General features: G+C 41.1%; 1 protein-coding gene across 1 annotated transcript in view; it reads left to right on the plus strand.

The window, feature by feature from the left end:
* The window catches only part of me1 (malic enzyme 1, NADP(+)-dependent, cytosolic), a 77,259-nt gene that overhangs the window by 16,804 nt on the left and 47,712 nt on the right, over positions 1–12,743 (plus strand). The window contains exon 2 of the mRNA XM_005924289.2: positions 9,662–9,795. Coding sequence (XP_005924351.1) covers positions 9,662–9,795 — 134 coding nt within the window. The remainder of the gene's footprint in view (positions 1–9,661; positions 9,796–12,743) is intronic.

A 12,743-nucleotide genomic window follows, 5' to 3' on the forward strand; every position in this document is an offset into this window, starting at 1 on the left:
CATGCTCTAAAAGAGACACACATGCATACACAGACTGGTTGCTTTTTCTAAGACATGCATAGATAAGAAAGAGGAGTCAGATGGGAGGTAAGAGAGAAATTATGAGTGAGGAGGAGGAATGTTTGTAATATTTTTAAAGGGACTAGAGTTTGGATTTTTATATCAAAATTTGCCCCATGACAGCCTAAGGATGCTTTTGCCACTAACAAGCAGAAGTTTGATGAGTTCAGTTCTGCTTACAGCTCAGCTTATTATAAAATTTCTTTCTCTTTTCCTACGTGGCAGCACCAGAGAGAGGCTGAGCTGAGTGTGTCGGTGGTGGTGGTGGTTAGCTTTGCTGTTATATAACGATCCTGGTTGGCTGGCTGATCACAGACTTAAATAGCTGCGACTACTGGCCCATTACATCCAGTGAGCCAGTCACCCCACCAGCCAAACGCTGGCTGCCCCAGCGCTCTGCCTTTGACCTCATAAAACAGCAGCCGTGCCCCCTTACGTTCTTTCTTTCTTTTCCCGCTCTTTTTCTTGTTTTTGTCACTTTTCCTTGTTTTTCTAATCTTTGGATTCTATCTGCTAATCCCAGCTATGATAACAATGGGATAAATCTGTCATTCCACTGGGATATCTACTGTCTTACCCCCACCAGCTGTTTTCACAGCGTCTAGACATACATGCCGCTATTGATTAAACAAGAGGATGGCACGGTGCGCTGCTGGACAATGACGACGTCATGCGGCGTGGTTCTTCTCTTGTGGCGAGATTAAACTGACTCACTGCTCATGTTTTTGTGCCTCAAAACCAGGTCTTGGGACAGTTTTGAGTGTGGTGTGTGTGTTTGTGAAGTACGTACAAAACCCTGTGCACATTGTCTGCACAAGCTGTACGTGCTTATGATGATTTTACTTAAATTTAAATTTGCATTAAAAATCACTATTTCTTTATAGTGTGTGTGTGTATGCGTGTGTTTCTAAACACTGCAACTGTGATGGAGGAAAAGGAGGCGTATGACTCAGTCTTTCCCTCAGCTGTTAGCCAGAGTCTCCCCCGGTGTGGGTCACAGTCAGCCAACCGAATGAACTCATCAGGACGCTTCCCGTGATAGCAAGTTTCTAATTCAGTTTCAGCTGACTCTTGATATTTACCAGTCTCCTGCATGTGTTTTAGAGTCTGAATGGGATTACTCGGCACGTCTGGGGCACATATTGTATTCAGGTTTAGGAATTGAGATGTCTACGTGGGTATTTCTTAAGCTTCAAGGCAACTTTTTTTTTTTTATGCAAGGAAAAGAAACATTGTTTTTGGCTTAGCAGACACATTGACATAGTTAACTAAGGTCCTACTTGCTACTGTAGGCTGCACATCTAACTGTATGAGTCTAAGCTGCATTGTGGGGCGCACACGTGGCAGTAATAGAGGGGTAGAGTAGATGGCGCTGGTGGTGGTGTTTATGGGAACAACCTCAGCAGTCCTCTGTTCCCTGTTTGGTCAGCTGCAGCGAGATCGCTGGTCTGAGGAGCTCTGACATCACCAGCCGAAGTGAATCCAGATCCACTGGTCTATGGTGTAATAGCAGTGTGGGTGAACTTAACCGTTGTAGTTGACTTTCTCACAGTGCCGTTTAATGTTACGCAAATGTTACCCCCTTCTGCAGTTTTATTTCAGGTCTATTCAAAGTCAACTTTTGTATTGCCAGCCATTTAAAAAGGGTGTCTTCTTTTTGCCAGGATAAAGTTTTTCTGCTCTTTGCTTTCCAAGTTGTGAAATATATCCTACCACTCTCGCCCACTCACTCACTAAAATGCTAGCAGGGTTCAGGGAAGCAAACCATCCAGCCCAGAACTCTCTAAAAGAAGGAGTTCTGTAAGGGAAACCAGACAAGTTATTGAATGCTTTTCTTGCATTAAAATAATAATTTAGAGAATTTTGAAATTAGTCGATTTGATATTATTATGAGTAAATGCAAATGCGTTTTTTAAATAATGATGTTGTTTATTACAGGACAAAAGCTATCCAAACCTACCTGAACCCTTTTTAAGTAATTGTAAGTAAGTAATTGTCCCCCTTGTGAAGTATTTAATTATTTCATTTTTTAGTAAGCTAAATTCAAATAGGATCAGTTAGGTTTGGATAGCTTTTTCCCTTGATAAATAAAATCACAATTTAAAAACTGCATTTTGTGATCTTAACCATCTAAGTGTAACAAATAAGAAAACTCGAAAGGGCCAAATACTTTTTAACAGCACCGTAGTCTCTGAGACAGTCTTTTAAAAGGATTTGAAACTCTACTTTTCAATGACTTGTGGCAAATGAAATGTTATTGACATGTTTAAAATAGCTCCAGTATTTATTTTATTAAAGGGTCAAATAGTGCCAAAACATCAAACCTTTGAGGATCCTGAATACATGCAATTAAAAGATTACTTGATTCCCAGCCCAACCCTCAGATTAGAGACTTACTGTACTTATGACTTGCAAATCAAGCTTACTCTGCCTTAGTTTTCTTTTAAAGACATGCATTAACACCCCATAAACCTCTTTGCCTTTATAGCTTTACAGTGTATATGATGTGGTTTACCTGTTATTATGTACAAACCCTTTTCTGCCCTATTTTTTTTTTCACTCTACATTTGCAGCTCTCATAAATACTGCTGAATCATTGCAACAGCAAGAAAAACATTTTTTTTAAAAGGCAGAAAAAAGGATGCAACAGATGGATGAGAGGAAGTGGGGTTAAGATGTCTATCACTATACACCACCTTCATCCAGCAGTTTATGTGCTAAACATGTTGTACATGAAGGCCATGTTGTGTATTGCCTTGGCTCTCCCACACAGCCCTGAATAGAGAAGTGCTCTGTGACCACACACATCTCTGCCAGGTCTTATCTCAGTGCCAAACATTTGAGCCCTTTCCCTGTCGAAGGCCTGTGGGCTTTTGTCCCCCTGTCTGATCTGTGATTGTGGTTGAGAGAGGCTCAATGGGGAAAGGCCTCCGTTTCGTGCTAGGCTCTGGTCACTTTCAATAGGGGCTGTCTCTGCAGGAGAAACATTGAAGCTCAGGGAGCACAATAAGAAATGGAGAAAAATGAAACTCAGTCTGTGTGGCTGGCTATTATTTAAAAATAAAATGTGCGTCTATGATATTAAATGGTGTCGGTACTTGCTACAGCAGATCATCAGCCTCCGTCTCAGCCTGTCCCTAGCATCCTCTTCTGACACACCAATCCTCTGCATGTCATCTTTCACTACATCCGTGAATCTTCTCTGTGGCCTTCCTCTTTTTCTCCAGCCTGACAGCTTCATATTTGACAAAAATGCCAGTAAAAACAATAACACCACAGGCATGGTTGTGAGATTGTGTTCCGCTACACTGAAATATGGGAAAGAGCTGGTGGCACTAACCTGTTACTCAAGCAGTCACATTACTAAAAATGCAGCTTTAACCTGTAATGCAAGTTAAATAAGAGAGTTAAAAAGTCTCCCACATGTACAGATGTCAGAAGGGAGAATTGTTTTTCCTTGTTTGTTTGTTTTTCTGATGTCGTTTTTCGGGTTGCTTCCTCGGTGGGCTTGGTTTTTCAGCTCACATTACAGCTAATACAGAGCTCAATTCCTACATGATTATCTGACTTGGTGGATGTGATGGAAGGCTTTGATTTGTTATGTTCTGTTCACTTCAGCAGCCAGAACTCAGTTTCCCCAAAATGAACTACAACATTACATTTACATTATTAATTATATCACATTGTTTCTTTGCGTAACATAACTGGATCTGATGTTTGTTTATACCTCGGAATATAAGTTAGTTCAAATCAATTATCCTTGATGACTCTGTTAAGCTTTAAAATGCTTCGCCTGTCCCAGCAGATACAGCCCTTTTATCAGCCCCATGAGGAAACAGTTGTTTCATATCACACTGCATTGAATGCATGACAGTCATATACTTGTTTCACTCATGTTTGTAATTTGTCATCGTGTGCAGGAAATTCCAACATACAGCATTCACTGCATGCTTTTCACAGTGAAATATCAGTGTGAGAAAGTGTTTCTGGACCGTGTTATTGTTGGGATAAGAAGCCCTCTCCTCTCGTGACATTAAAGAATTTCTACATGAAGGAATAGTTGAAGGCTGTATTGAAGGGAGTGGCTTTACTGTCAACCTTAAAAGCTCAATGTTAGACTGAACTCTGTGTGGTAGTGGCCTGAAGGAAATTAAAAGGCTGAGACAGCAGAATGTTTAGGTTTCTAAATCTTCATGCTGAAAAGTTGCACCAAGCCCACCCTTTGAACTCCATAGGAAGAACAGAAAGGCATTTTATCAGCTTCAAAGGACTTGTACTTTCATCTCTGTTGTTTAGCCTTCTGGCATCTAATTAGATGTTTCCTCTATCCACTGAGTGTTTAGGGGTGGGCATGGCACCAGTCCAAGGTTAAGAGCTGGCACTGCCCAGTGGGTAGATTACAGGTTAAGGTTGCTACTGCGGCTTCTGGAACATGAGGCTGCGGGCATCACATGTGTTGGCACAGGGTGCGGGCACTTCAGATGTGGTTAGGGCCATGTGGAAGCTTTCTAGGGTTTATCCCGCCCAGCCCAGTTTAGGGCTCCCGAACAGCAGCAGTGAAACTCAGAAACCTGTGTTTAGACAAACAAACATAGAGATGGTTTGTGTGTATACACAAGTGTCTACGTTTGTCACTGTACTTTCATTTTAAAGAATATAAACCAAGAAAATATAGTGAAGACAAATGTTAATATTTGTTCTATTAAGAATATGTGGATCTTTTGTTAGCATGCTGCGTCATTTAGTTTGAGACTTTCTTACATAATTAACTGAGCTATATATGTGAGTGACGGTTGGAATTCTTTTGCAAACTTTCGGTTGGACTAAAGGAGAGCAATGGTCCACATTTTTCTCCATGTGCAGCTATCTTAACTTTTCCGCTGTTAGATGAAAGCTCAGGCCACCATTCCTTAAATGTATTTACCCTGGCTCGTGTTGAGAGAACGGTCTTCTTTATACATTATTAGGTCGATCGACAAGCATGTTGAGGGAAAGACAAACAAGACGCCAGGACTGAAGAGATTGGCAGTTCTTGTTGTCATGCTGACAACACGGGTGGTGCAGAGTCAATATTCAAGTCATAAGTCAAAAAGATGTCAAATCTGGTGTTAGTGGTTCCCATGCTTTGCCCTGCCAAACTCTCTGAACCATGTACTGCTAATCCTTCTTACCATAAAGCCATCTTATGCACCCCACCCCTGCACTCTTCTTCTGTTGTCCCAAGTGGCTAGGTCTGACCCGGCCGCTAGGTTTGATCTTTAATCATGAAATGATTCTGGAGCACAGTGTTTCCCCCTCTGGACTGCTGAGCTGCTCGATCCTTTGTCAGGGATGTTAATTGGTCATTTAAGGCCAGACTTAGTGGATGGTATCCGTTTCACATGTGAAACTGGTTGCCTCTGAACCATGTCGGTAATTATTCTTAATGAAGCGTGGCAATGGGCAAGAGCTGTGATATGTTGTACAGTGTAAATTCAATATTTGCTTTTTTCTGGTGTATTTTTCTTTTTCTGTTCTTTTCTCTTTAGACCCTGAGACCTAAAGCGAACAGATTAAGACATTATGCGATTCTCTACTTAAAAGAAACATGTCCAACACTGATGTCTCTCAGGTCACAGAGTTCACTTGCAGAGCAACTTCGCACCAGGCTAAAGGTGCATATTTTTGAGTATGAACAAAAATGATTCCTGGCAATAAAAAATCTGTCTCCTAAAACATTCTTCTAATCAGTTAAATTTTCTTGGCACATTGCATGGAAGGAAATAAAACATCACCAGCAAGGAGTTAACAGTGTGAACATCACATTTTTGTTGTTTAAAGTGCTTTGAGTGCTCAGGTAGAGTAGAAAAGTGCTATATAAGAACCAGTCCAGTTAGTGTATGCATGATTGCTGCATTTGTCTGACTGGATGGTATTCTCTGAGCCATGAGCCATTCTCCTTCCTTAAATGTTTAAGTAAGCAGAATTGTTATCTCACTTGAAAATTATATTTGATGACCTACTTTTTTATATTTAATTTTATTATCCACCTTAGTAAAGTACGCCGTGCACATCTGACTGCAAAGTTTCCTTCCACACTATTATATCTCTGTCTCTTGTTTCCCTGTCTGCGAACTAGACGAGATGTGGCGGTCTCAACTGCTGTTTCAGCCTGAACCATGCTGAAGTAGTCTTCCAGTAGGTGGACAACTGGTTCATGTGCTGCTTTGCAAAGCTCACCAAGGCAGCAGAGCAGAGTAAGGCAAACATTTATCCTATCCCTCCCTGAGCCTGGTTCTGCTACAGGTTTCTTCCTTTTAAAAGGGAGTTTTCCTTCCCACTGTTGCCAAGTGCGGGCTCATAGGTGGCTGTTCCATTATTGGGGCTTTTCTCTGTATTATTTTTGGCTCTGTGATATAAATAAAACTCAAATGAATTGAACTGGATTAAGTATGCCCATTATAAGCTTGCTGGCTGCCATCAACAGCTGCAGTTCAGTGGAGATACATGCACCAGATTCAACACAAGACTATAAGCACAACTGCTCTGTTACTTTCTAACATTGGAAGTTGTGGAGATACAGAAATTCTTTTATTGCTGCCATATAATCTGCATCATACCCCACTGCTTTATAAGTGTCCACAACATGTATTTTGGTCAAAAGACATATGTTGATGTTTTCTCCAGGCTGTTAATAAACTCAATGTTTGATTGCACTTTTCTGGGGCCTCCGTGGTTTGTGACACTGCTCTACATTGATCGATTTCGCGACAAAGTGCATGCAGGAATGGAGTGCATCCTTTATTAATGTCCATAGTGGTTAGCATTCCTCGTACTAAAGGAACAATCAGCTTACTTTAGCATGTAAAAAAAGTTCTTTAGAAGTACCAAAAATAAGTGTCGCTGGGTTTAAGTGCACTAATATGTTGGCTCTTTAAAGTACAGTCTCATGACTGATGTGTATCTGTTGTAAACTGAGGTAAAAATAGAACATGCGTATTGTAAATAGCCTGAAATGAACAACAGCAGAAATGTCCTCAGTCAGGACAAGTTTTGGGCGTGTTTGATTTGAGTCATTAAGCAGCCAAAAACATCACTCAGTTAGCATGCAAATGCTGTTTTAAAACCCTTCCTGCACATACAATCTGACAGTGTGAAAGTGAAATCTAATGAGTCTGAGAGCTGTGAAAGCACTGTGAAAGTAGGACGTAAGCGCACAATTGGGCAGGCTAATTATAGAGCTAGATGTGTGCAAATCTGCTCAGTTAATCTGTGCAAGAAAACCATTTCTCCCAAAGGAAGTGTAAGCCAGCGCAAATAAAGCGTGTTTCGGCTAATTAAAGGCTCCCGTTTGTCTGTTTATGTGGGTGTGTGTTGAGTGTTTTTTAACTTTAGTGTTCAAATGTGAGTTGTGTCTAAAGCAGCCAGTCCCCAGAGGACACCAGTGTGTGCTGCAGCCAGTGAATCTCAGCTAATGGAGGAACATTGTGAGGAATCTGATTTTATAGGCTCATATTAAGCTCATTTTGCCGTGTGTATTTTAAGACTCTCGCATAGTCTGCTGCTGCAGACATGTCCAGCTGCTGCTCCAAACTCACATAGAGTCTGATGAGAACAGCTGGCTCTCTGAAAAATAGAAAATCTCTTTTGATAATTGGGGAAGGTTGTAATTCAGAACTGCTTCTGTCCTTTTGAGGTCCGTTAAGTACAGGCTACACAGAGCCTCGGCTAACGACGGACGGATTGGGGTGCATAATTCAGTATCTCAAATGACTGATGCCTTGTTTTTCCCTGAGTCAAGTTTAGATTTAGTACTGTCACTAAAAAAAAGAAAACAGATTTATGAGACTTCATGTTTACATGCTGTTAACTTATGTAGTTACATACAGTAATTCCTGCTTGCTGGTAGGTAATTAAGAAAACACAAAATCCTTTTCTTTCAGATCTCCCGCCAAAAAGGGCAATGGCGTGTCTTTGCTTGTTTCTTTCGCCTCATTACCCAGAATCATTTAGATTAAATCTAAAACCAACAGTTTGGAAACCATCTGCTTTTTTATTCAAATAATGCAAAGCTAATTTGAAGCGTGTCTGTGGTCAGCACTGATGGTTCACGTGACGTCAAAATTGCAGAATTTTATTATTCTGTGTCTCATGCTTTGCTGCTTTTCTTTAGCAGCGGGTCCTGTGATCAAGTGCCTTTTTTTAACAACTTCAGAACCATTTTAACATAACCAGAAACATAAATGTGCCAGAGGTTTGGCAGGGTTGCATGTAAATGGTTGGTGGCCCGGGGATGGAAACCAGCACAGGGACGTTTACAGCCGGGCTTCGCTTCTGTCTTACTAGTCAGCAACAGTAGCTGGCGTGCTGAAGCTGAGGTTTCACCGGGTCGCTGCACTTTTATGGATTGAAAATGCTCGACGTATCATGCCTCACTTGCAGAGAATAGTCAAAGCTGTTCCAGTCTTAAACGTGGGCTTGATGCTTGTTATGGGTTTTTTGGGGACAGCCATCCTTTCAGAGGAGCTGAAGTATCCAAAGTACCCCACCTCTTTCTACTGTCACTTTAAGATGCATTACTTCTCCTGAGTGTGATCAGTCTCTTCTTTGTATGCTCCACTCATGCATGTTTTTCCAGTATTCCAGTTCAGGTCAGGGGGTGAACAAGATAAAAGCCAACGTAGAGGTCAAAGTTGAAACAGGTCATTAGCCTGAGCCCCGTTATGTACGTGGCTTTGTCAGTAAATGTTGACATCACACCAGAATGTGAGTTAGCAGCGGCATATCTGAGAGTGAGGAGCCCGTCTGAGAGCAAGCAGTCAGCCGGAGCTGAGGACAAGTTTAACCCACCTTAACACAAATAAGTGGTGAATGTGTTCCATAAAATATTCATTTATTCACATTTCCCAGCAGTATTGCAACACACACCATGATGATTAGTGCTGCTTTAATTGCAGGACATGCAGAAAAACACAAATAATTCTATCATTTAAAGAAAGTAATTAAGGTTGAACCAATCGATCTACACTCATCTGCTGTTTCAAATGTAATCCATTTCAATTTTTTGGTGCTGCAGAAAGCTGCCTCTGCCTCATACACACAGGTTCCCCAGAGTGAGCTCTCTTTTGGATTAGGAACAGCCATCACGGATCATAGCTAAATATCTTAATCCAAAACTAGAAACAGAGACCATGGCATAAAATGTTTTTATATACACAGTATTGCTGTTTAGGGTCAACAGTAACAGTGTAACAGACACGCACAGTGACTGGTAAGTAAATGTTATTGGAAAAGTTGCTGAGGGTAATGAAAAGTGACAGAGGAGCTGAGTCAGACATGAAGCTGACACATAGGGATGCACTCAGACTGATGCATGAGTGTGTGTCTAAATGGTTCTTATGATTCATTTAGAAAATTCCAAAAATGCCTACCTGCCATTAACGGAGAGTCAAATACTAAGAGCTCAGTAAAACAGACTTTTGCATTCCTGTATGCTTACTATACCAGATAGTTGGGACTCAGTCAGTGGTTTCGCCCAGTCTGAAGGTCATGTGTGTGTGTTATTATGATGGCAGACAGTAGATTTTGACTGTGTGCTTACTTTGTGGCTGTGTGTTTGTAGGGCATGGCTTTCTCCCTGGAGGAGCGTCTCCAGGTGGGGATCCACGGCCTGCTGCCTCCCTGCTTCGCCAGTCAGGACATGCAGCTGCTGCGAGTGCTCAAGAACTATGACATGAAGAGAGATGACCTGGACAGGTGAGACTGGCACAGTCTAACACAGATGGGAAATCTCTTCACAGTCAAGCTGCAATGACTTACCCACCTTATCTTCTATCAGCTTCGAATCAGCAGCCCATGAAGGGTTGAATTTCAACTAATCCTCCTAGTGCACGCAGAGAGTTCCACATCTGGAAGCCTTCAAGACACGAAAGGGATTAGTGATCCGCCCCTCTAAAGTCCACATCCATCTCCTAACCCCATAGATGTTACCTAACAAACCTGCACGCTATTCTCCCCATCTCTCCTGCCAGCTCTTCTTGTTGTCTTACCCTCCATGTGGTCCAAATGAAAAGTGCAGACAGTTTTACATGCTTCATTAGACTCAATGCTGTTACCATTGTGCAATGAAAGTGCCATTTGCAAACATTTCAGTTCGAGCTCTTTGATCAGTCAAAGTCATCGTCTGGTTTACTGTTTTGAATTATCTGCAGCGCACTGAATAATATGTGTTTGTGAAGCTGCCCCTTGCTCTAGTTAGCTGTCACTATAATGCTTGTGAGACAGGATTCAGGGTCAGCAGGAATTACTGTAGATAGCTTCTTAACAGCCTCCTCATTTCTCACCATAGCAACAGTGCAGCGTCAGCATATAAAAACAGTTATTACAAGCCTGACATTGCCATTCCCATGCCCTATCGGTGTCATTTACAATCTCTCCGGGACTTGAGCGTCTTCCAAACTATGAGTTTTGCTCTCGTAGATCACAGACTGCTATTTGCCTGTCGTTGCTCGAGCATGCTGTGTTTACATACAGTCTGTCCTGTGACTCTGAATCCTTCTTTGGTGTTTAACGCTAGACGATGTCATTCATTTTTTTTATTGAGCATAACTCAAAATGTCATCTTCCCATACTATTTTAATCTCACGTGTGGAATTTGTCTTGGTTTTGAATTTTTTGAAAAAAGAGAAACGGCACTGTGAGCACATGCATTTGCCATTTGAGATGATGGAGCGACTCGAATGCTTGCTGTGACTGCACCGTCAACACAGGAAATGGATGTTCAAAGCCTTCGCCAAGCACAATACTGCAGGACATAAAATGGTACAGCTGAAGGGGAACTTCACATCCAGTGATGTTGTTAAAAGGCATTAATAGATTTAAAATGAGCCAAGGCTGAGCAGAGCTTGTTGATCACTCATGCTAAGACAGATAAAAGAAGAGATAGATGAGGTCCTAAGTCAGCTGCCCCACTAGGTTGACTTTAAAGGAAACAATGCATCCAATAAGTCAGCAGGGATACTGCTTTATAAAGCAGTGTGTACTGTAAATATTGCTGTTTCCTGGGTGTGGGAGTGTGCTCCCTTTTAAGGTTAAAAATGGATAAAGAATTTTTTCTTAACATTTGCCAGCATCAGATCAAACCATATCACCCCACAGGAAATTTTTAGGATTTTCTATGGAGACGTAACTAGTTGTGTGGTTCTGTTTGATGGTTTGATGACTGACAGTCACAATTGAAGTCATTAAAATGTTGAAGAAAAATGTAAAATGTCTATTATTGTGCTCAACTGAAGCTACGTGTCGACGCAGTTTCCACCTTTTTTCTCAGTCGTGCCCTTCTTTGTGTTTCGGGATCTCTGTTGATTTTACTCATGAAGACCAGTTTACTTTCAAATCTTTTACTTTTCTCTCAGCCCACCAAAGAAAGAAAGGATTATATTGTGAAAAGGAACAAATGTGATCATCACATCTCACTTTTGCCTCTCTTTAAATTCCACACACAATGAAACATACATGGAAATACAGTGTATAAGGCAAAAGCAGAACTTGAGAGTCAATATTTTGCATGAACTTTATTCAACGCCTGAACTCTCTGAGGCAGCTTTCTTGTCATTTCTTTAAGTAGTCTTGAGGAATAGTTCACCGGGCTTCTTGAAGGACATTTAAAACTCTTCATTAGCTGCTTTTTGTTCTGTTCTCTGTCAAGATCCAACACTGCTTTAATAATGTCGAGCTCCGGGCTCTGGGGAGGCCCATCCATGACTAACAGTGCTCCATTGTGTGTTTTTCTACCCAGGTATGCTCTTACTGCAGGGCCAGTGGGTTTGTGTTGATGAAAACTGGAGCCAATTAGACACTTTCTAGAAAGCTTTCTAGAAAAGAATAATAAAAATAATAATGATAATAACTTTATTGACTCCAGAGGGAAATTTATATATCTGACACAGCTTATCTGCTATTTGCATGAAACTGAAAAACCTGATGAGTGTGAATGATTTTCTGTAACTCTAAAAACTAATTTACATAGCTTTAATCTCAGCCATTGCTTAAATTTTCTTTTAAAAGGAAATCTTTTAATTTCCTTTTTTACAAGTCCATAATTTACTCTCTACTTTTCCCCCTGGCACTGATGTGGGTTCTGTACTGTTCCATAGCAGCTTTTGAAGGTAAAAATAAATGTTCACATGTTATCAGCAAATGACATTACTAACGGCTATTTATATGAGTATAAAAACATTTCAGTGTCTTTTAAGTGTGGACCATAGACTGTGTCAGCACACCTGCCAATTAATGAATTGCAGTTGGTAACTTCTGGGTACCAACCGGTCACCCATCATGCAACACCCTCAGGCTGTGGGTGACTTGCTTTAAATTGCAAGGCGATAAAGCAAGTCACCTGGTGGGAAGCAACCTGTCTTCAGTTAGTCAAGGTCAAATTGGACTGACTGCAATCATCCTCAAAGAGATTGGTGAAAGGTTGCCAATGTTTCAACCAGTCTGCTAAGCAGGAAATCATTTTGCAGGTAAATTACTGTCTTACAGAAACTGTCACTATTTATGGAGGAATTTCTGTTGCAAATCTGTGAGCTTTTACATGAAAGTCTGTTGGAATCAGCTCTTCTGGAATTGCAGCTTTTGGCACTTCCAAGTTCTCTTCATTTTCAGCCCTAGAGATTGCCATTAGTATAAACTAGAACAAACCA

Source organism: Haplochromis burtoni, unplaced genomic scaffold (assembly GCF_018398535.1).
Source record: "Haplochromis burtoni strain Fernald_Lab_line unplaced genomic scaffold, NCSU_Asbu1 Contig_76, whole genome shotgun sequence".
Taxonomy (NCBI): Eukaryota; Metazoa; Chordata; class Actinopteri; order Cichliformes; family Cichlidae; genus Haplochromis; species Haplochromis burtoni.